General features: G+C 48.1%; 2 protein-coding genes across 2 annotated transcripts; both read right to left on the reverse strand.

Annotated features, from left to right (window-relative positions):
* Nucleotides 1-373: 373 nt before the first annotated feature.
* Nucleotides 374-16,824, reverse strand: Fam220a (family with sequence similarity 220, member A). The gene is given in 2 exon segments (NM_001017485.2): nt 374-2,135; nt 16,406-16,824. A coding segment is annotated over 1 exon segment (780 nt). The 5' UTR covers nt 2,057-2,135; nt 16,406-16,824; the 3' UTR covers nt 374-1,276.
* On the reverse strand, nt 374-16,824 carry Smim10l3 (small integral membrane protein 10 like 3). Its single transcript, NM_001431959.1, is given in 2 exon segments — nt 374-2,135; nt 16,406-16,824. Coding segments are annotated over 2 exon segments (207 nt in total). The 5' UTR covers nt 16,592-16,824; the 3' UTR covers nt 374-2,114.
* Nucleotides 16,825-24,832: the final 8,008 nt, after the last annotated feature.

Genomic DNA, 24,832 nt, shown 5'->3' on the forward strand with positions numbered 1-24,832 from the left:
TGTGGGGTGGGTGCTACAATGACTGGTCAGAGTGCACTGTTTCAGAACCTGGAAACAGAAAAGGTGACAGAGCTCACAAAGGGAGGAAGGAGGGAGGGAGGGAGGGAGGGAGAGAGAAAGAAGAGGAGGTGGAGAAAAGGAGGAAGAGGAGGAGGAATTCAAATTCATCTTTGTGTTAAGCTTTTTTCTTATATATTTGGTTGTGAGCCTAGCCTTTAACGGCTGAGCCATCTCTCCAGCCCAAGCTTTTTTCTTCAAGCTGATTCTTAGGTCATTAGCGACCTTTCACTCAGTGCTAAAGATGCTTAAACCTTAGGAAGACGACGACATTGACAAAGAGACAAGAACAGAAGAACACACACAAAATAAAGCATTTATTATGCTAAAGAACAGATTTTATTGTTTTCCCAAAACACTAAAATAGCCCATGGCATAGTAATTTAGGACACAATATAAATGACATATACAGTCAGGTTCCCACCCCCCCCCATGGCTATTTTTAACTGTCTTGGGGAGGAGGCTTTAAAATGTCCACTCATTCAGTGACCTTTATTAAAGTTATCAACAAACCACAAAGGGAGAGTTACTTGGGCGGAGGGGGGGGGGGGTCCTTAATGTAAAAGAAATCACAAGTCCTGGGTCTGGGTAAAGGAAAATACTTCATTTGCGATCTATGTTCTGTCCGCAGAAAAATCTCAAACTCTTCTGTAATTTAAAATTATCCTAAATTTAATATTGCAACTTCTCCGAGGTGCCTCCATTACAAACTCCAACTCAGGCAGGAGCTGAGGAGCATGTGAGAAGGGACATCTGGCTGCAGGTCAGAGTCTGTGCAATGCCGAAGTGACAAGACTCTTCATGACCCAAGTACAGCTTACAAGAAGTGGACGGCACAGCCTACAGACCGGCACTTCCGTCAGACGGTCAAGGTGAGCTGAGGCAGGAGGCTGAGGATGCTAGCCCTTGAGAATGGGTCTCCATAATATCGAACTCGGTGCTAAATGGTTCGTTCCTGTCTGATCTTATACGGGGGTAGATCAATCATTTCCCCAGGGGAGAGGGTTTCCCAGTTTGGGCGTCTTTCCAGAAAGACTGAAACCATGCTCGAAAATGTCCCTCTGCATCAACCATCGAGGTGTGTCTGGTCGGTCTCAGCAATCAGAGCAGGAACTGAACAGCTGCAGCGAACGCCGGACTTAATGCAAAAGAAACTGTAAGACACCCTTTAAAATTAATTTGCTATTTTTATTGTTCTGCTTGTACCTGAACTATGGCATCAGAGACTTGTTAATCTGGAAGATTGCAGAGCCAGTAACCCCATGACTATCTGCAGACCATCTGACGTACTTGAGAGAGTTTTCTCATCTTCTACTGTTTCCTCTGAAAACACGGGACTTAAGTGGTCAAGGGACACACATCTCGTCTTGTCCTCTGGGAGAGCTTCATAATAGGGGTAAGTGTATGGCAGCTGGCACAGCTCAGAGCAGTAAGACAGTTCTGATCTGGTGCCTAGCCCCTTGGGGACAGCACTTAGGGGTTCACCTCTTAGGAATCCCACTTCCCTCAGTTTTGGATGGCCTTGCCATCCTGACACCCAGGCCTCTCCTTTGAGGTACTGTCCACAGCTATCGGTGGTTCTGGGCTCTCTTGCTGGCCAGTCACTTCCTAGTGTATCCCCGATGCCACCGGACACCCCAGCTCCATGTTCTTCTGAAGGAGCAGAGGACAGAACCACAGCCATGCTTAGGGAGGCTGCTGGAGTTGAATTTCTCCCCATTGACTCCTTCAGATACTGAAGCGCTTTGAAGCCGCTGTGAAGTATGAGGCTGGCCTTGCTCTGATCACGCTTCATTTCCGAGGACGCTGCCGCCATGGCCCGTGACTTTCCATGGGTGTCTGCTACAGGCTGGTCTGTCCAAGAAGGCACATCTGAGGGGCTAGGGTTCCTCTTCTCACTTCTTCTCTTAAGGCCACATGCTAGTTTGTCCAGGTCACCTCCTTGTGACTGCTTCACACTGGCCAGGCAAACACCCAGGGTCCCTCTCCCAGCCCTCATGCTTTGCGCCCTCTGGTGCAGCGAGTCCGGGGTGATGCCTATCGGTCAAGGATGGCCTTCAGTGGATCTCAATATGAACCTGGAAAAGATAATCAAATGAAAATGCTGTGACAGAGGGTTACTAAAACATTCACACACACCAAGTATCAACAGTACTAGGTTCTTGTGGGGTGGGGCCATGGAGCTGTACAGGAGCCACAGCCAGAAGCACTGACCACTGCCATAGGTCGCCTGAGTTCCAGAAAGCATGGGCTTACAGCAGAGATGGAGAAAGGGGGATCATAGGTTCAAGGCCAGCCTTAGCTACATAGTGAGTCAGAGCCAGCCTTGGCTACATGAGACCCTGACTCAATCAGATATGAATAAAGTATATATAAAGATACAAATATCAGTCCCCTTGGACCCAGGTCTTATAAAGCCCCCAACCCCACGTCAAGTCTACAAAACAATCAACGCTGTTAACTATGGCAACACCACCCTGTCCAGCAGAATGCTGAGTAAGAGAGGAGTTGATTTCCAAGGTAAGGGAAGTAAAGTGCAGTAGGGGAGTCAGTGCCTCAACGCCTTCACCCCTGCTGAAGATGCTAAGAGCTCGAAATGTAACAGAGGAGTGGGAAAAGGGCTCCCTGCTATGTCCAAGGCATCTTCTACACCAACCTTTTCCCTCTTTCCCATGGGAGGGAGGCGCCGACCTGCTAGCTGACAATAGGCCTGACCCAGTTAGGCAGCCGCTGCCCTGCTGGACGCCTGTCTCCTCACCTTCCCTAACCCAGGCTATTAATGGCCTCGGGCACCTGACAGTCCAGACTACCACTGCTTTGTAACCTAAAAATAGCCTGCTCCCAATACTTTCCAGAGCAAATTAGCGAGGCTGCTCCTAAGGGGACAGGGAGGAGTCACAGTGAGTAGGGCAGTGTGCCTCGGTGACGATGGTGACGGTGACGATGATGATGAGGGCTTGAGCACATTCTATACAACCTGCCCGAAGGAGTGCAGCTCGGCTAAGTGGGCTCTGACTAGGGTTCAGGCTGGAGGTAAATTACTAGGGAGGACGAGGAAAGGTGCCAAGGCCACCCTTCTGAATGAAGCGGACTCATGACCGCAGAGGACACGTCACCGGGTCTCTTCTGACCAGGCAGGTGTCTCTGCATCACACCTGACCTCGCAAAGCCAGCCATGCCCCACAGCCACACCTTGTCTCCTGGCTACATATCTGCCCAGAAGCACATTTCATAGAGAGAAGCCCCACCCATCCTGGGGGAGCTGGGCAACCTGGTATCCTCAAGAAGGTTCACATTGCCTTGTGTCGTGCTGTGGGTTCTGTGAGGGAGAGCACTGAGCCTGCTCTCCAGCAGCGGCGGCAGCTTTTAGATCAGTGTTGGCGAGTGTCTTGGGGATAAACAAAAGGCTGCTGGCATGTTTGGTAAAGGGAAGGGCAGAAAAGGAGCCTCAACAGACAAGTGCATCTCAGTGGGCAGCAAGTTCAATTCCCAGCACTGAGGGAGGGATCCAATACCTTCTTCTGGCCTGTGTGGGCACACACCCCCACAAATAAAAATTTCAAATTAAAATGAAACAAGGGCTAGAAAGACCTCAATTCCAGTTCCATAATCCACGGGAGGTGGTGGCTTTTATTCCCGGTGCCAGGAAGGTGGAGACAGGCAAATCTATGAGTCTTGCTGGCCAGCCAGCCTAGCCTACTATGCAGGACAGCCTAGTGAGAGAGACTGTCTTAAGAACCAAGAGGGCAGCACCTAAGGAGAGAGCCTGGAGGCTGTCCTTGGCCTCCACGTGCACTGCCTCTAAAAATCAGAGTGAACCTGGTGTGGGCATGCGTGAGTACTCTCAGGACTCAGGAAGAGAACACCACACCTGGTTAAGCCTTTGATGGATTTCAACAACAGCACCAACACACATACACCACACCTCAAGTTGAAAGGAGGCAAGTGAGGGGCTTCATGGCTCTGACCCCAGTATCAGGAGGCTAAGGCAAGGCTCTCCAGTTGGAGACCAGCTCGGACTACACGGTAAGACTATCTCAAAAGTATACGAAGTAGGAACCAGAATATATGCGAATCCCTCATGCCCTTGGGGTTGGGAAGGACTTTCTAGTGATAGCAAACACCAAACATTAAAAAAAAAGATTATTAAACTTTGACTCAAAAGAAAGTCAGAGGTGTGGAAAGAGGACTTGCCAGTTAAGAGCACGAGTGTTGGAACCCAGCACTACACGGCTGATTACACGCACCTGCCACTCCAGTTCTAGGGACCCTTACACTCTCTTATGGCCTTTGAGGGCACCAAACATGCAATGTGGGGCATAGACATATGTGTGGGCACTCACACCTACACAAAGAATAGAGATAAATCTTTAAAAACAAACACTTGGGAGGATGAGGGGGAAAAAAATTCTAGCTCAAGTCCTGCCTGGACTACACAATGAGCTCCTGTCTCAAACAGGCCAGCCTAGACTATACAATGAATGGTCTCAAACAGGCCAGCCTGGACTACACAATGAATGGTCTCAAACACCCTTCCTCAGAAGGAAACAAACATAAGCATGACCAACAGCAAAGCCAAAATACGAGACACTCAAAGCTGTTTACTCTCACAGTTTTTCAAAGCCCTGTGCATGTACGCCTCCATATTTATTTTGAGAGGGTCGTCTTATGTACCCCGAAGGTCACTAGGTATGAGTGGCTGGTGTCTCAGACCATTTTGGGTTCAAGTTCTGTGGAGATACTTGATGTCCTAGGATAGCCTGGATATAGTCGGGGTGGGAGATGGGAAACTCGGTCTCAATAGACAACGTCAGGCTGGGAAGATGGCTGGGCGGGTAACAGCACTTCCTGTGCTAGCACGGGAACCTGAGTTCAAATCCCCCACACTTAAACACACTCCAAAAGAAAATAGGTGTGAGGGTTGGGGATTTAGCTCAGTGGTAGAGCGCTTGCCTAGCAAAGGCAAGGCCCTGGGTTCGGTCCCCAGCTCCGGAAAAAAAGAAAAAGAAAAAAAAAAAATAGGTGTGACCACGCCAGCACCTGCAACCCCAGCTTCTCCAGGATGGAGACCCTGGCAGCTGCTGGCCAGATGGCCTAGCCAAGGCTGCAGCTTCCAGTTCAGTGAGATGACATCGCACTGTGCACTTGTGTGCACGCGCTGCACCACACACACACACACACACACACACACACACACACACATACACGCACGCACACACACACACGCACGCACGCACACGCATGCACACACACGCACACACACACGCACGTGCACACACACACGAATGCCCATAGCAATATTACTCAGTGAGACAGTGACAACCCAAAGGCCCAGCAGCCAACTGGAGATTATCTGGAGAAATAGCAGCTATTAATAGATTCAAAGTGGGATTCAGCAGTGGAGAAGCTGTCCTAGTAGCATGCTCACACTATAGAGGCGGGGAAAGGTCTACAGGGCTTCCTAGAACTGTCTTTTTAACCTACTTATCTTTCCTACCTTTCTTCCTTCCTGCTTACCTGCCTTCCTTTCCCATTTATCATCTGTCTGCCTGTCCGTCCGTCCGTCCGTCCGTCCATTCACCCATCTACCCACCCACCCATCCATCTTAGAGACAGGGTCTCAAATAGTCAGGCTGACCTCAGGTGGCTATAGAGCTGAAGATGACTTTGAACTCCTAATCCTCCTGCTTCCACCCACAGTAGGACTACAGCCTAGGACACCTTGCCTTGGTTGTAAGATGTCCTAGGGATAAGACCTAGGGCTCAGGGCATGCTAGACAAGGTCTCTTCCAGCTGGGTCACATTCCCGGTGCCCATATTCATCCACTTGCCTGTCCACTTGATGCTGCCGTCTTTGGGTCACCGGTTATTAAAACTGGAGTACCGGACTTTAAACCGTTTCCAAACCTCTCGGGTAGACTTACTTGACTCCCACCCAGCAGCACAAAAGGACTGAGGACACCCACAGCAACATCTGCTTCTGCAACCTCTCCTCCCACCCCCACGCCCCTAAAGAGCCATTCCAACAGGTGTGACGTGGCCCCCCCCTGCTCCTGAGTGATCATACGCTTTCTCTTACAGCCCAGGGTCTTCTCATGGACACACGGCCATCTGCTCACCTTCTCAGATAACATCTCTACCCCAGTGCTTTGCCAGCGACTGGGCTAGGCTGCTTGGTTTTTCATTTTATTTATTTTTAGTTGTAAGAAATCTTTCTCTATTCAGGGTACTAATCCTTTACCAAATTAATTTACCAATGAATGCTTTCCTCCTCTCTGTGGATGGTCTCCCTCCCCCTCAACATGTTAGAGATGGACCTAGGACCTCATCCATGCTAAGCTAACATTTGACCACTGACCTACATCTTTGGCTTCTCCTACTTCATCCTTTGGCAGGTAGAATGAGTTCGTGTTTACTCGAATTTCTTGCATCTTACAAAACTATCAGGTGAAGAAACTGGCTCTTCTCTCTCCAGTACACACAGGGCAGCCCCAGAAGAAAAGTAAGCATGCGTTGGTTCTCACCTATTCCACGGCCCCAGAGTCATAAAGTGTGACATCTGCCTGAACCACACACAGTCATTTCTAGACCTCTTTCAGAAACGAGTCGAGGGAGCCTGCCACGGTGTACACGCCTGTAATTCCCGCATTCACAAAGACAAGGTGGAAGGACTGAGTTCCAGTAGCCTTAGCTACATGGGTTCTAGGCCACCCTGGTGAGACTGTCGCAAAGCACTGAGCAAGTCCAGAATGCAGGAAAGAAGCTAGGGAGGTGGCTCGGAGGCTAAGAGCGTTTGCTGCTCCTGGAAAGGACCCAAGTTCCATTCCCATCACCCACACTGGGTAGGTCACTAACACCTGGAACTGCAGTTCCAGAGGAGGCGACACCTCTTCTGGCCTCCAGATGCACTTGCGCTCGCACACACACACACACACCGGAAGGTAAAGGATGCTGGTGCTGGGTCAAGCAGGGTGGCTGGGCAAGTGAGGCAAGGCACTTTCTGCCAAGCCTGATAACCCAAATTTGATCCCCAAGACCAACGTTGTAGAGAGAACTGATTCAGACAAACTATCCTCTAATTTACACACATAACTGAAATGCCAAGAACAACAAAAGGGGCTGTTCCAATGCGCTCTGCACAGACCTACACTTTCTTCCTGGCTCACGTCCCCAGCCTCCAGCTGTCCCAGGTTTGCCCAGGCGTGGGTCCTGGTGACAGCTCGCCCTGTCCACATTCTGCACTCCTCCAGCACAGACATCAATGTGGTAACAGACAGACCTCCCTCTGCCAAGGTTTTGCTCACGCCTCCCCTTACCAACGAGGTGCTCTCTGTCTTATTCACAACGCCAGCCAACTCCCCCTCCCCCAGAAGACAAGAAAGATCTCCATGTGATGGAAAAGCTTGAGAATGAATGCTGCCCAATATGGAAAGGTACTAATGTCCCTGAATTCTATGCTTAACCAGGATACTACATTTATCTTTTGAGATATGGTTTTATATGACCCAGACTGGCTTCAAACTCACTCTAGCTGAAGATGACTCTAAGCTCCCCATCCTCCTGCCTCCAGCTCAGTGCCAGAGTCATAAGGTTATACCATTGCAACTAGCGTACAGAATAAGCTTTGTACCGGCTGGTTCTGTGTGTCAGCCTGACATACACTGGAGTTCTCACAGAGAAAGGAGCCTCCCTTGAGGAAATGCCTCCATGAGATTCAGCTGTAAGGTATTTTCTCAATTAGTGATCAAGGGTGGGAGGGCACCTTGTGGGTGGTGCCATCCCTAGGCTGGTAGTCTTGGGTTCTATAAGAGAGCAAACTGAGCAAGCCAACGTAGGCAAAAGCAAGCCAGTAACACCTTCCATGGCCATTGCAGTCCTCACTTCCTGTGGTGATGAACAGCAATGTGGAAGTGTGAGCTGAATAAACCCTTTCCTCCCCAACTTGCTTTTTTTTTTTTTTTTGGTTCTTTTTTTGGAGCTGGGGACCGAACCCAGGGCCTTGCGCTTCCTAGGCAAGCGCTCTACCACTGAGCTAAATCCCCAACCCCCCCAACTTGCTTCTTGGTCATGATATTTGTGCAGGAATAGAAACCCTGACTTGGACAAATTGGTACCAGCCTAGTGGGGTATTCCTGTGACAACCTGACCATGTTTTGGGGAGGACTGTGGACTGTGGAACTTTGAGCTAGAAGAGCCATTTGGTATTAAGAGCTCTATGGGATGTTCTGTAGGAGCTTGGAAGATAATGTTGAGAACAGTGCAGACGATGGAGGCCTGGCTTGTGAAATTTCAGAGGGAAGATTAGACTGTTGCTGTTTTGATTGTGAAGATTCTGTGGTTTTGGTTAGCTGGGGCTGAAGAATCAGCTGTGATGAACAAGATACCAGAGCTACTAAAACGGAACCTTTGCATTACTGGAACTATTGATGCTGGTCAGCTGGAGCTAGAAATTAGTGGTGATAAAGAAGAGACCAGCATCATTGAGGTGAAATCTTCTGGGAAGTGTTTTCTGAGAGTACAAAGAGGCTGTGTTCCAGAGATAGTCAAGGTTGTACCTCATGCTGCAGCTGGACTTGGTAATGTGTAAGAGTCACCCAGGTGGTACTGGTTTTGAAGGCATGAAGGGGTCATGGAGAGCAGCTGAGGCTGGGCACTGTGAGACGCTATGGAAGGCCATTGGTGAAGGTGCAGCCTCAGTTGCAATTGATGGCCCAGGACTGAAGGGGTCATGCAAAGGAGTTGAGGCCCGGCACCATGAAGAGAGCCTGTGAGAGGCTATTGGTGAAGCCTAGCTGCAGAGGAAGACAGCAGGGTTTTGGAGATGCCAGTACCATGAGATGACCACCAAGAACAGCAGCAGCAGTGGAGAACAGGCATCTGGAGCCCAGAAGACAAGGTGTGCGCTATAAAGGGCAGGGCTGGAGAAGTGAACCAAGCCCTTGGAGGAGCCCAGAAGATTGTGAGTGGATCCCAGACATTGGATGGTTAGAGTTTGATTTAGCTAGGAAGAAAGTATTTTAGTGGAACCCACAGTTAAGAGACTTTGAATTGTAAAAAGACTTTGAATTTTAAAAGATATTGGTATTTTAATGGATTGAACTTTTAATATGAAAAGACGGTGGGACTCTTTAAAGTTATTTAGATCTTGGGGATGAATAAGAAAGTAAAGGTTGAGGCTTCATAGTGATATGTTTGTGTATCAAGTTGACAAGAGGTCAATTATACTGGCTGGTTTTGTGTGTCAACTTGACACAAGCTGGAGTTATCACAGAGAAAGTGTAATTCTGCGCCAAAAGTAACTGTGCACCATTTGAATCAGCCAATTATGTGTAACTGCGCGAAGTCCCCTGACTTTCCCTATATAAACCCCTGCCTATAGAGGCTCGAGGTCGGCTCCTCTATCTCCTGCGTGAAATACATGTCGGCCCAAGATCTCGTTAATAAAGCTGCCTCTTGTTGTTACATCGAGATCGGCTACTCGTGTTTCCTAGGGCGCGCCATCCTGAGACTGGAGCGAGAGTCTCCCCAATTTGGGGTTCTTTCAAAAGGAGCCTCCCTTGAGGAAATGCCTTCATGAGATCTAGCTGTAAGGCATTTTCTCAATTAGTGATCAAGGGTGGGAGGGCCCATTGTGGATGGTGCCAGCCCTAGGCTGGTAGTCTTGGGTTCTATAAGAAAGCAAGCTGAGCAAGGCAGGGCAAACAAAAGCAAGCCAGTAAGTAGCATCCCTCCATGGTCTCCTGCTCTTGCTTCCTGACCTGCTTGAGTTCCAGTCCTGACTTCCTTGGGTGATGAACAGCAGTGTGGAATTGAGCTGAATAAACCCTTTCCTCCCCATCTTGCTTCTTGATCATGATGTTTGGGCGGGGATAGAAACCCTGAGTAAGACAAGCTTCCTTATAATCTGTCCTCCCTTAGCGTCTCCACATGCTGGGATTCCAGGCCTATAGCAATGCCTGGTAAACAAAAACGTATTAAGTACGAGGGGAAAAAAGATGTGCAAGTGGTGAGGAGGCACAAACCCATGGAGCTACAGAGTTAAACAGGCTCAGGGAAGAGAAAGAGCAGCTAGGCCTGTGGACAGCTCAGTGGGGAGATGTCCTTGCTACCATGCCGGGTCACTAGAGTTTTAGTCCCAGGACCCACACAGCTGGAGACAAGAAACACCTGCAGGTAGTGCTCTGACCACCGCACCCGCATTATGACATCCCATGTGCGCATGGGCTCACATGGGCTCACACACAGAAAGATATAATAGAAATTGGAGATTGGCACGAGAAGCCAGAGATATAGCTCAGTGGGCGAGAGGCTATCAGTTCAGTCCCCAGCCCTAAAGTAGAGGAATGGAGCTAAGTGGGTGGAAGCCCATGCTTTTACTCCGGGGAAGAGGGAGGCAGATCTCCTCGATCTGCCTGGTCTACAGAGCCAGTTCCTGGACAGTTAGGGGAGAAATCTTGTCTCAAAACATGAGAGAGAGACAGAGAAAGAGACACACACACAGAGAGATAGAGAAAGACAGAGAGACAGAGAGAGACACACACACAGAGAGACAAGAGAGACAGGCAGAGAGAGACAGAGACAGACAGACAGAGACAGAACAGTTAAGAGCATAGAAGGCAAAGGCAGGTTTAACACCTTGTTGAGCCCAGGGCAAAAGGGAGAAAGCAGCTGCAGGTGAAACAAGGTCTCTTGGTCTTTGCCGCACCTTTTCTCTGTTCTTTACAGACCTTCTCTTTGGGTGACCTTGGACTAAGACGGTTGACCACGCTTCTCTCGGGCCATGTAAGTAAAGGGTTGTAGGTGCAACTCGTCCAGAGGTATCCATGATATTGGTTATGTTTGTTGGTTTGGTTTGTTTTCAAGACGTGGTTTCTCTGTGTAGCCCTGGCTATCCTGAAACTCACTCTGTAGACCAAGCTGGCCTCAAACTCAGAGATCCACCAGCCAAAGGTGCGTGCCACCAACACTTGGCTTTTCTTTTTTGTTGGTTGGGGAGGGGCAAGGACTCATTCATATAGTCCAGGCTGGCTTTGAACTCCAGATCCTCCAGCTTCTACCTTCCATGTGCTGGGATTATGGGTGTACTCTACTATAGCCCTCCTAGGTAACTTTTCCCGTCTGCAATGATTGATACAGATGCTCGATTGATTTCTATATCGGTATGAAATCCCCGTGCTGTATGAAAAAATGGAGTGTGAATAAACTCAGAAGACGGAGGCTTGCTTAAAAGCAGGCCTCAGCGGGAGAGGCTGTGCCTAGATCTGCTGGAACTAGATGCCTCAGGGTAGGGTGGTACCCCAGGGGGCTCCCCTTCTCTAGGAGGAGAGGAGAGGGCAATGGGTGAGGAATTTATATGAGTGGGACTGGGAGGAGAGGAGAGAAGGGCTGTACTTAGGATGTAAAGTGATTAAAGAAAAAAAAAAGCAGCATTTTCTTCCTTTTCTTGAGACGGAGAAACTGTGTAACCTTGCCTGGTCTAGAACTCACAGAGATCACCGGCTTTTGCCTCGTGAGTGTTGGCATTAAAGATTGCTTGGCTTTATTTTTTTTTTAATTTTATGTTATTTTTAATTGGGTGTCGGGGGAGGGTGTGTTCAGTAGAGTGCTCTCGGGGGCCAGAAGAGCTTGGTAGATTACCTAAGCTCCGGCCCTCTCCACAGCAGCCAGCCCCCCTCTCCAAACCCTTTTCTATCTTGGGACAGGGGTCTTGTCACTATGTTGTCCACACTGACCACAGACTTGCGAGGGGGAGGCAGCTCAGTTGTAAGCACAAGAACCTAAGTTCCATCCTCCAGAATACACAGGAAAAAAGCTGTGCGTGCGTGCGCGCACATGCGCACAGTGTCATGTACTTATAATCCCAGCACTGAGGAGTTGGACACAGGAGAATTACTGATAAGAGACTCCCTGTCTCAAAATAAATAAATAAAATAAAATAAAAGTCAAGAGGCTTGCACCTGAGGACAGACACCCAAGGTTGACTTATGTCTGGCCAACATATACATCCCCCCCTTCCCCCGTTCCCCTCCCTCTCCCCCTCACACACACATGCCCCAAAAAGTGATCATCATCCTGACTCAGTTCTTAAGTAGCTGGACAGATGGACGGACGGACACACACACACACACACACACACACACACACACAGACACGCGCGCCATGATTCATCTGCAAAGAATATTTTTAGAAACACTCTTGCTACATGTGTTTATCTGTTTATGGAGTATATGTGTGTGTGGTCACTCCAGCAGTCACAGGACAATCCTCAAAGAGAGGCTCTTTTCTTTTGATCCTGTGGGTCTCGGGGCTCCCACTCAGGTTGCCAAGGTTAGTGGCAAGCACCTTTAACCGTCTTGCTGGCCACCAACAGTTTTGTCTATTTTTAAAGATTATTGGTGGTTGGAGAGCTGACTCGGCAGATAGGAACACTGGTTGCTCTTCTAGAGGACCAAGGTTCGATTCCCAGCACCCTTCACAACTGTAACTCTAGCTCCAAGGGATCTGACACCCTCTTCTGGCTTCTGCAGGCACCAGGGACAAGTGTGGTGCACATATACGCAGACAATACATTCATACACAAAAAATTAAAAATAAAATGTTAAAGACTTGGTTTGGTGTATTAGCACGAGTATATTGCCAGCCCGTGTACCACAGCGTGCCTGGTGCCTAGCGCACTGGGACGGAAGTTACAGATGGTCGTGAGCCATCTTGTGGGTGTTGGGAAAGGAACACAGGTCCTCTGCAAGAACAAAAAGTGCCTTAGATTCCACGCCTAGCACTGCCAGAGGGTAAGCAGTGCCCTATGAACGAGAGATTTAAACACATGGGTAATAAAGTCCTGTAGGGCCCAATCCTTTAAATTCATTCCGGTTCCCCTGTAATACAGGAAGGGAACAATATATATGCTGGGTGTGTGCACGCACGCGCTACCAGAGTGTCCCTCTAGTCAGACTATTTTCTTAGTACACTTCCCTTTACCCGAAATCACAATAATTAGACCCTCAAGTTCAGTTAGAGATTTTTCACAAATGAACAAAAGTCCTAAATCCTTCAGGGGAACTTAAAGCATCAGATATTAAGATTTCAAGTACAGCACTGTAACCCACAGCCCCTCTCTCCCTCCCCGAGATTGACCAGGCTGCATGTGACCAGGTCCAAGATCAAGCCTAAAACCTAACAGGGATCTTAGAAAACCCTTGTCTGGCTAGGCAGTGGTACAGTGGCACATGTGGAAATCCACCATGGACCATGGGGAAAAGGCACGCAGGTCTCTTTGAAGTTCAGGCTAGCCTAGTCCACAGAAGGAATTTTACGGAGTTCCAAGCTAGCCAGGGTCGTACAGTGAGACCTTGTCTCGTAAGAAAAAAAAACATTCCCAAAGCACTTGGTGAGATGACCTTACCCTCTACCTGGGCCCACTTGACCCTGAATTAAGAGAGTCCATGTCGGGGCTGGGGATTTAGCTCAGTGGTAGAGCGCTTACCTAGGAAGCGCAAGGCCCTGGGTTCGGTCCCCAGCTCCGAAAAAAAGAACCAAAAAAAAAAAAAAAAAAAAGAGAGTCCATGTCTGGTTCCCCAAATTCTCTAAGACTGGCTACACCCGAAATCATAATTTGATCTGGAGCCCACCTAGCTGTCCTTGCTACTGATGGGCCTGCACTAACTCACTGCTCACACCACTTTTATTATAGATCCGTTTCCCTCCTCCCGAATGTATCTGCCTTCCTTCAGCACAGTGCACACCCCCGTTATGAAATATGGACTTGAATCACCTTTCCAGAGCTGATCTCACCGTCCTACAAACAGATGAGCAGCTAGGAAAACACCGGGAATAGAACAATGAGTCTCCAGCACTCCTGCAGGGAAGAAAGCCAGCGCAAGACCTCGACTGTGAGACTGTCCCTGCCAAGGAGGACAGCCACCATACCCCAGAAGCAGGACGGGAATGGCTGCAAACCAAGTAAGTAGGAAGGGTCCCTGCCAAAGCCTACTCAGCCATCTTGGTGCAAACTGGGTGAGGGGTGGGTGGAAGTCATATCCACACATGAGGGCAGGCGTGGACTTGCTGTGGTCATGTTTAAGGATGCCAGGACAGGACATATATGTTCAGAAGACTTCTCTAGGGACCCAGAGAGACGGCTGAACTGCTAAGGTTCTTGCTGCTCTCGCAGAGATCTGGACTCAAGCAGTTCACATCTGTCTGCAACTCCAGTTCCAGATGATTCAGTGAACCCTTTTGGCCTCCTCCTCCTCCTGCAGATAATTATATGCAGATACATGCATACACCTAATATATATACACATTACACACACACACACACACACACACACACACACCCCTCTAATTGACCAGTGAAAAACAGATACAGAGAATACACAAAACTCCATCCAGGCAAGCAACTGGAGCAGCTTGGACTCAAGAAGGATACTGAGAGAAATGAATATTTAAGGACATTTTGGAGGTTTTGATCTCGAGACACCCAAAGGTGACCCTGAGCCCGACTCTCTCCCTCCACCCTCCAAATGCTGCTAGGATTAGAGACATGGATCACCACACCTAGTTTTGCAATACTGGAGACTAAACCCAAGACTAACTAGGCAAACATTCCACACCTGAGTTCCATCCCTGGCCTGCTTTTTGTTTGCTTGTTCATAGTGTTACAAAACCCAGCAATCCGAAACATAACATTTGTAAGCTCCTGTAGTCTTTCGTGTCATTTTCTAACCAAGTACAAATCATATGTAACTCTAGACACCAGATTCCAGAGTGGGATCTAATGGGTCAAACATAGACTGCAGACATTCTCATTTTATCCCCAAAGATTTTTTTTTTCTTTTTGAAAACTCTGGGCTAACTCGACGTTTAAAAATCAGGATGTCTAGGGGTTGGGGATTTAGCTCAGTGGTAGAGCGCTTGCCTAGGAAGCGCAAGGCCCTGGGTTCGGTCCCCAGCTCTGAAAAAAAGAACCAAAAAAAAAAAAAAAAAAAAAAAAAAAAATCAGGATGTCTGATTTCTCTCAGGGGAGGTTACCAGATCTGGCAGAAACACCAGAGCGATGTTTCTACAGGTTGGAAATTGGCAAGAACACAAGCTTTCTGGTTTATCTCAGTTCCCACACCTGGCAGTCTTTACTCATTTGTGGCACCTGCTGCTGCTGTAAAGGTTTGCCGTTTCTGCCCCGATGGCCTGGTATCACTTAAGATGCCACCAGTCCTGTTCACGCCAGATACCTTGATTTGGAGGTAGAGCTCTTTTGTTATGGTGCTTGCCTAGCATGTAGGAAGTCCTGGGTTGATGCCAGCAGCACTAGGTGTGCACTAGGGTGCCCCCCCCCCAAGTAAAGACATTCTGATTTGGACCTTAAAATTGGTTTTCTTAACTCATTTTAACCAATTTTGATCAACATGCTTGGCTTCAGATTTCACGTGGTCTGTTAACCACCTGTGTCAGGGACTATTTACACACACCAAGTCCAACTTAACCCAACTGCAGAAAAACTAGGTACACTACACAGAAATGGATCCTCTGCACGCCAGGGAATGATATATGCACAGTAAGTCCGGGGCTGGGGCAATTCCTTGTTTATAGCAAATGCAAACCCACCAGGTTCATTTCCAGAACCACAGGGAGAAAACAAACCAATACTGTCAGATTATATGCTTCCCAGGGGTGGAGCTGAGTCAGTCCTTCCAACACAGCCTGTGCCGCTCCAAGGTGTGTAAACAGAATCCAAGGAAGTTCACTATCCAGCCTTTCTTATGTTTTGAGACCGAACACTCAAATCGCTAAGACCTCTCTGCCAGAAAAAAAGCATTTTGTAATTCAAGAGATGGAGAAATGTCAGTCATTTCCAGCAAATGCAGCCTCCAGAATGCTGATGCGAGCATGCTGTTAGTTCATGTCTAAATTGTTTCAGGCCTCTGAATCTGTTTTCCCTCTTTCTTTCATCTTCATCCCCATCGCCATTTCTAACCCCTGGCCAGAATAAATCGGCAACATTGGTCAAGACACCGTTAACTTTCAACCTAAGGTACAAGGATAAAATAATAAACCGTCACAAAGTTTGGGGAACCAGAATTCACAAAGGAACTCACAGCTACAGGATCGCCAACAATTTGTCATTTTTAAGGACAAAGCGTCCTAAGGGACCTTCCTGTCATCTTTCCTTGGATCACACCCCCAGATGTGGGACCTACCCTCTGAAGCATCCTCTTTGCAGAGTGCGGATACAGGGGGAGAATACGCGATGTTTGGTACACACTCAGCCTCGGGCTGACAACATAAGCCCCAAGCACCTGCACCCCGCCGAGCCAGGTGGGCAGGGATGCCGAGGGCGCGGCTCACCTACCTGCAGGCGCACGTTGAGCATCATGGAAGCTACGATGTAGAGGTAGGGAAAGTTGATGCGCAGCCGCCAAGCCAAGTCAAAGAAGATGAGCAGCGTACGGGTCAGCCCCTTGCAGAAGACCCCATAGGAGCGGGCGGCGGCCGAGCGCGACAGCCGGACAGCCAGACCCGACAGAGCCGTCGCCATATAGAGATCCGCGGCGCTCCCACTGCCCGCCCGCCCGCCCTCCCTCTCCGCGCCCTGTCGCCCAGGGCCTCCTCCCCCGGGCCGCTGCTCAGCGCTCAGCGATCTCAGGGAGCGAAGGAGACCGCGGCGAGGCCGGCAGGAGGGCGGGCCGCGGGGGAGCTGAGTCTGCGCGTCACTCTCCCGAGGCGCCTCCGCGAGCTACCACCTGGATTCCCGGCCCGGCCGTGCGGCCTGACGTCACAAAGCCGGTCCGCGCCTGCGCAGGCAGCAAACTCCGCCTCCCACCCCGCCCCACCCCTCGGGCGGCTTTCCTGGCAAGTAAAGTGCGCGTGCGTGGGAGACTAGGGTTGGCTGGGTTGCATCTGGCGCCCTCTAATGGTGAAATTGAGAATAACAGTGGGAGAGCGGCGGGGTGGCGCTAGCCTGTTATTAATATTCCAGCACTTCAAGAGGCGGAGGCAGGGAAAACAGGAATTCAAGACTGGCTGCTTCTCCAGAGAACCCTGATTTCAGTTTCCCGTACCCACACCAGGTGGCTCTGAAACCAGCAAAATGGTGAAGCAGATAAAGAGCACTTCCCATTGCTCCTGAGGATCTGAGTTTAATTCCTAGAACTCTCAGGGTGGAAGAACACAACTGACTCCAATGTGTTGTCCGTGCTGCTTGCTTATTTTTGTTAACGTGACACCAGCTAGACTTGCGATTCTCAACCGGTGGGTCGCGACCCACTGTATATCAGATATTTACATTATGATTCATAAAAGTAGCAAAATTACAGTTATAAAGTAGTGATGAAATCATTTTATAGTTCGTGGTCACCACATGAAGAAATGTATTAAGGGGGTCGCAGCATTAGGGAGGTTGAGAACGGCGGCTAGAATTATCTAACTCCAAGTTACCAGGGAAGAGTAAACCTCAGTTGAAAAAATGCCTCCATTAGGTTGACCTGTAGGCAATTTTGTACGGCATTTTCTTGTTTTGTGATGGCTGTGAGAAGGTCCAGGCCGTTAAGGGTGTTATCAACTCGGCAGCAGCCTCCTGAGTGCTGGAATAGCAAGCAACAGGCACGCCTCTTTCCCTGTTGTTATTCTCATATTCACCATTAGAGGGCGCCAGGATGCAGCGTAGCAACCCCACTCTCCTACACACAGGAGTAAGAAAACAAGGTAAAGCCAGTAGCGCGGTGGTGCATGCTTCAGAGGCAGGTGGATGTCTGTGAGTTCGAGGTCAGCCCAGTCTACATAACAAGTTCCAGGACAGCCAAAGCTACACAGAGAAACCCTGTCTCTAAAAGAAAAAAGAAAAAGGTGAGAAGCCAGCCATAGTATGTTTCATCTGTAATTTCAAATTCAGTTCCTCCCTCGAGTTTCTGTTCTGCCTGTGTGCCTGCCTCGGTTTCCCTCAGTGACAGACTGCTTCTGGCTGTACAAGGCAAGTAAATCCTTTCCTCCCCACGTTGCTTTTGGTAATAGTGTGTATCACAGTAGTAGAAATCAAACTAATATATTTCCCCGCCTCCTCCAGCCTGGTATTACACACATATATACATAGCACACATGCAAAAACACACGCACTAGGGGTTGGGGATTTAGCTCAGTGGTAGAGCGCTTGCCTAGCAAGCGCAAGGCCCTGGGTTCGGTCCCCAGCTCCGAAAAAAAGAAAAAAGAAAAAAAAAAAAACCACACGCACTAAATAAAATGTGACTTTAAATTTTTTCAACAGCTATAGTGGGGTCTAGAGGGATGGCTCCGTGGTAGAGTGCTTACTGCTCCATCAGAGGACCAGATAGCAGCTCACCAACACCTAAAACTCCAGCTCCATGGAATCTGACGCCTACTTCTGGCCTCTGTGGGCACCCACATGCACATGCGTGCATGAGAGAAATAAAATACAACAAAATATGTTTAAATGGTTACAGTGGTAAATTTTTTATTATATGTATTTACCACAATTTTTCAAAGAAATGCCCAGTGTTCTTACGTGAATTGCCTTCGCTGCCTGCTATTCTTGTCTAACGTTCAGTTATACATATAAATTTTTATTAATTGTTTATGCATATGAATGTTTTGCCTTCATGTTCCATTTTGCTTGTATGTATGTCTGTGTACCCCATGTGTGGCAGGTACCTGTAGAGGCCAGAAGAGGGCATCAGATCCCCTGGAACTGGACTTACAGACTCTGAGCTTCCAAGTGGGTGCTAGGACTTCAACCCAGATTTCCAACTTGGAAGAGTAACCAGTGCTCTTCGCACTGGGCCATCTCTCCTGCCCTCAATCATATATAATGTTTGTAATGTTTCCATGCCCTCAATCCCAGCACTCAGGAAGCAGAGGCTGGCAGATCTCTGTGAATTTGAGAGCAGCCAGGTTCACGTAGCGGGTTGCAGAATACCCATAGCTACTCAGTGAGGCCCTGCCCAAAAGACAAACAAATCAAAGTAATGATGGTGCTAATTAAAGTCCCTGAGGGGGGCTGGGGAGATGGCTCAGCGGTTAAGGGCACTGACTGTTCTCCCAGAGGTCCTGAGTTCAAGTCCCAGCAACCACATGGTGGCTCACAACATCTGTAATGGGATCCAGTGCCCTCTTCTGGTGTATCTGAAGACAGCTGCTGTGTTCTTATATGCATAGAAATGAATAAATAAACATTTAAAAATTGAAGCCGGGGTTGGAGATTTAGCTCAGTGGTAGAGCACTTGCCTAGCAAGCACAAGTCCCTGGGTTCAGTCCCCAGCTCTGAAAAAAAAGAAAAGAAAAAAAAATTAAAGCCCCTGAGGTAAAATATACGGACATTTAATAGTTCTAGTATTCTGGAGTGGAGGAGGAAATTTTTGTTCCCAATTAGTTTAAGAGGCGATCTTTTTTTATATTGTTTTCTTTTTTGTGTGTATGTGTGGGTGAGTGCGTGGGTGGGCAGTTCTCAGGTTTTAGGGCCCTTGTTGGCAGCCCAAGGTTGATACCGAGAGTCTTCCTCAATGAATCTTCCAGTTAATTCTTGGAAGCAGCTTCCTCAGTGAGACCAGGGCTCACTGCTAGTCTAGCTAGCTTGCTCTGGGGAGTGAGACCTTGTTGGGTGGGGGGGCAGGGGAGAGGAGAGAAGAGAAGAGAGAAGAAGAGAGAGTTATAAACGTCAGTGTGAAAAGTGCTTTTTTTACAGAGACAAAGTGTTACAAGAAGGGGTTAGGAGGGAAGCTTCATTAATAACTAAACAACAAGAATCCTTCCCCCCACCCCCCACCCTGACAACACACATTCCTTGAAGCTCTAGGAGCTAAGCCTTGGAAAAGAGCAGGCGCAGAGAATCCAGGTCCTGTTCTCAGCACCTTCTTCATGCAACATTGACCTGTTTCCAGAAAGAGAGGGTGTGGATGCTCCCACTTGGCCTTGTCCCTCCCTCCTCCACGGATTTGTGAGAAAGGAATGAGCTCAGGTTTGCCCTGAGCAGAGTCCCAAGCACACAAAAGGCACTCAGAAAACTAACTGTTTTTATACCTGGAGCCCTTGAGTCCTTCGAGAGTTCAGGAACTCAGTGTATGAATAATAATGGTTAATGATTAGTTGTTTATGAAATTACTCTCCCTGGCACAGTACTTGCAGACAAGCCCAGCGACCTGAGTTCATTGCCCAGGATCCACATGGTAGAAGAAGAAACTGAGTCCTATAACTTGTCCTCTGGCCTCCACATGCCCACCAGGTGTGAGCATTTGCTACACACACACACACACACACAATGAATTAAAACTAAAGTGATTTTCCTTGACAGCCTGTGAGGCAGTGGATTCAATCTCAAATACTGCAGAAAACCAAACAAAAGCCTACTTGCTTATTTTCCTCATGTTTCATACCCATATGAAACTATCTTTTTTTTTTTTTTTTTTTTTTTTGGTTCTTTTTTTTCGGAGCTGGGGACCGAACCCAGGGCCTTGCGCTTCCTAGGTAAGCACTCTACCACTGAGCTAAATCCCCAGCCCCGAAACTATCTTTTATTACCTTTCGGTGTGGGTGTTACATGTGTATGCTGGGGAGGGGGCATGTGTGTCTGTGCATGAAGGCCAGAGTCGTGTCTGATATCTTCCTCAGTGGCTTGCCCCCTTAGTTTTGAGACAGAGTCTCTCACTGAGCCTGGAGCTCACCAATTGGCTGGGCTGTCTGACCAATGGACTTCAGGAAATCTTCCACATTCTGTCACACTGGCATTACAAATGTCCATACCTGGATTTTTTTTTTCTGAAGCTGGGGACTGAACCCAGGGTCTTGCGCTTGCTAGGCAAGCACTCTACCACCGAGCTAAATCCCCAACCCCCCCTCTTTTTTTTAAAACGGGGTCTCACTCTGTAGTCCTGGCTGGTCTGGAACTCACTGTGTAACCATGCTGGCCTCAAATACACTGCCTGCCTCAGTCTCTCTAGCCCTTGCCTTAAATTAAGGTCTTGGCCAGCTTTTACTTGGGTGCTTGGGTCTAGCCTCACATCCTTGTACTAGCATGAGAAGCAGTTTTACCCACTGAGCCAAATCCTTAGTCCCATGTGTGGAAAGATTTTTAATTTTTTTTGAAAGTTCCTTTCTTTTTTCTTTTAAGATTTATTTATATGTGAGTATACGGTCGCTGTCTTCAGACACACCAGAAGAGGGCATCAGATCTCATTACAGATGGTTGTGAGCCACCATGTGGTTGCTGGGATTTGAACTCAGGACCTCTGGAAGAGCAGCCAGTACTCTTAACCACTGAGCCATCTCTCCAGCCCAAGATTTTTAATTTTAATTTAAAAATGTATTATGTGTCTGAGTTGTCTCTCCATATGTGTACAGATACATGATACTCATGCCTAGTGCTTGTGTCAGATGTTATAGAGTGTGTGACCCCTGGCAAAATACTGTAGACTCAATCCAATTATAATTAAAGATTTTTTTTTTGATTAGCTGTTAGCAGGATGAACCATCTGAGCCAAATTCGAGACTTCCTTGAGAAGCGGGTGAAAGATCTTTAAAGGGGAAAACCAGGGGCTGGGGATTTAGCTCAGTGGTAGAGCGCTTACCTAGGAAGCGCAAGGCCCTGGGTTCGGTCCCCAGCTCCGAAAAAAAGAACCAAAAATAAATAAATAAATAAATAAAAAATAAAGGGGAAAACCACTAGAAGACCTTAAATATTTGCAATATCAAGCAAAAACTGGTCTGCTCTGCCAAGTGACCCCCCTCAAAAAAACCTTAGTTATCTGTATAAGCAAAGCCAAAAAAAAAAACAAAAAACAAAAACAAAAACAAAAAACAGTCAGATCGTAACAAGTATATAGTCATAGCTGTACATTTTGGGGGGGGGGGGGTGTCGCCGAGTTAGGGTTACTGGGAACTTACCTTCCAGGGACTGGAGTCAGAGACAAACAGCTAGCGTGTACCAAGATGGACACCTGGCATAAAATGGGGTTTCCTTAGCCTTCACATTGACCCCGCCCCCCGGAACTGTAGTTACAAACAGCTGTAAGTCACCATGTGGGTGCTGGGACCTGAACCGAGGTCTCTGTAACAGCAGCAAGCATTCTAAACTGCTGAGCCATCTCTCCCGTCCTGGGAAAGTATCTCTTGCGTGCACATTTAGTTAAACTGAAGGGAACAGACGCAGGAGGAGAGAATGGGCACCTGTGATCCAAGAAGTGGGTCGACACCTTTTTTCTAAAGCCAGATATAGTGGTTCACACCTGTCAATCGCAGAATTTGGGAGGGCTGAGGCAGGAGAATTGCCCGGAGTTCCAGGCTAGCTTTAGTGTTGTTACTTCCTCTGAATTGAAGCGTCCCTTACCGGAAGAGGGAGAGAATCTCACATAACATGCGAGGCTTGGGGAACTTACACAACTTACAAGGCTCAGGAAGGTAGAAAGTTTATAGGATTCTCTCCAAGGTTATCTAAGCGTCCAATAATTGCTGGGTGGAGAAGACTCCCCAGTTGGCTAGGCTCCCTAATAAGTCTTTCGCTGAGCTTCAGGGCTGCAGCTCTCCTGAGTCATTACTCACGTTGGGGTGAACTTTCAGATGACATGGCAGCCTTTGAGTCACCCACACTATTGTAAGTCACCTACATTCCTGTAAGTAAGTCAATAAACCCACTGATTGACTAAGCTAGAGCGAACAGGGAAGGTCATTCCTTTGGTCTGTTGTCTGTGAGCATCTGAGATGAAGGGATATCTGTTCACATCTTCCCCGGTTCAGGGTGTGTGTGGGGGGATGGGGGTGTCACACAACACTGAGCTAAACCAATAAAATTCTTACAACTGCAAAATTGAGAGTATGGTATTTTATTTAATGATACTTAAGAAAGGGAAAGACTCTGGGTGTGGACAAGTTGTAGAACAAGTTCCTTGGGAGGCTTAGGTGGCAAGATGACTTGGGTCGGGGAGTCTAAGTCTTGTCTGCATTGCATACTACGTAGACCCCGTCTCAACACCAACAAAACCCAGTGAGGTTAGAGAGATGACTCAGTACTCGTTGAGTGCTCGAAGAGACCAGGATTTGGTTCTCATCACCCATATCAGGTGACTCAGGACCAGGTAACTCCAGCTTGATGTAATCAGATGCCCTCTTCCGACACTGAGTACTCATGCTCATGTGTAGGGGGAAAAAGCAAAGAAAAAGAGTATCCTGTCCCTGACTTGACCCCAAGCAGGAGACCAGGGCCAAGGTTAGAACACCCTGCCCCTAGCTTGACCTGGAGCTCCTGAAACTTGAAAATCCCCGTTCCTGTGACTCAGCGTTAATGGCCAAACAGTTCTTCTGTGTAGTGAGGATTTTGGTTTCTTAAAAAAAAAAAAAAAAAAAAAAAAAAAAAACCAACCAACCAAACAAACAAACAAGCCTGTTATGTGATTATGTTTTTTTTTTCTTTTTTTTTTTTCCAGAGCTGGGGACCGAACCCAGGGCCTTGTGCTTGCTAGGCAAGCGCTCTACCACTGAGCTAAATCCCCAACCCCGTGATTATGTTTTATTCCCAGGTGGGGCAGGTTGCCCACAGCCGCTAACTATGATTTGCCTCATGCTCTAGGACGGGTGTGATTTTTGCCAGCAGCAGACAGTTTATGTTCCGCATTTGGGGGAACTCCTGAGAGGATTTATAAATGCCGACCGCTCTCCCTACTGCTGGTTCCTGCTGTTATGTTTGCTGTTTTGCTATTGCTGGTTGAAGATACTGTCAAGACTACTCATTAGCAGGAAGTCGTCTAAAAAGGCCCACCCCCTTTCCCCTCTAATCTTCTCTCCTGCCTATCGTTGGAGGTTGGAAGGGTGGTAGGTATAAGAACCCAATAGAGTAGCCAAAAAGCCCTCCCCTTCCTCTCAACCCTCTGCTGTCTCTAGTCCTGCTCAGAGGCAGCCACCATTCAGTCTCTTCCTCCAATGAATACCTTGTGAGAGATTCATTATGTGATGTGACTTTTATGTTACACCTTGGCTCCCGATTCTCAAGATACCCTTGCTCTGGAAACACCCTTCAACTGGGGCCCTGATTTGAATAGGCCCTGTGGTGCCTATGCTCCCCCATTTGGGTCTGAGCCACACCAGGACCCTATCCCTCATCTCCACCCCACCCACAACACTCAGCTTCCAGCTCAATAACTGCCCAGCATCCTGTTCCCCAGCAGGAATTCCGTAAATGTCCCCTTTAGTCGCTATAAACACTTTCTTAAGTCTGAGGAAATGACCACTAAGCCGCCGGCACCACTGTGGTACTCTTGGCATTGGGTTCCCTGGGGCAGTCATCAGAATATCTCCAATCGGCAAACCAGGAATAGCAAAAGCAGCTGTGGTATTTACAGCTATGGCTGGCCCTTTTCCTTAACCCTTATCCTTGGGGCTGCAATCCTCAGCTTCCTTAGGCCTGACTGACCCTGCCTTCCTCGCTAAGTGAACTCTCAGAAAAAAAAAAAAAAAGACTAGGGTCCTATAGTACCGACTCCTCTACCTTTATTCCTAAAGAATAATTCTTTATTCCTAAGAATAATTCTTTATTCCTAAAGAATTCCAATATATGACCCAATCTTACAACTTTGCCTTTCATAATGTCTATTTGATCCTCACCAGCAACCTTCTCCCTGAGGAGCAGAGGCAAGTCTGGGAACAGGCTAGGGTCCATGCAGAAATCCACCAAACCCAGTTGGGGCTGAGGCAGTCCCTGACTGGGACCTTGGATGGACCTATATTACACCAGGGGATTCATTTTAGATAAAGTCAATTTATAACTTTCCTGTTTGCATTATTT

This window comes from Rattus norvegicus, chromosome 12, assembly GCF_021556685.1.
Source record: "Rattus norvegicus strain SHRSP/BbbUtx chromosome 12, alternate assembly SHRSP_T2T, whole genome shotgun sequence".
NCBI lineage: Eukaryota > Metazoa > Chordata > Mammalia > Rodentia > Muridae > Rattus > Rattus norvegicus.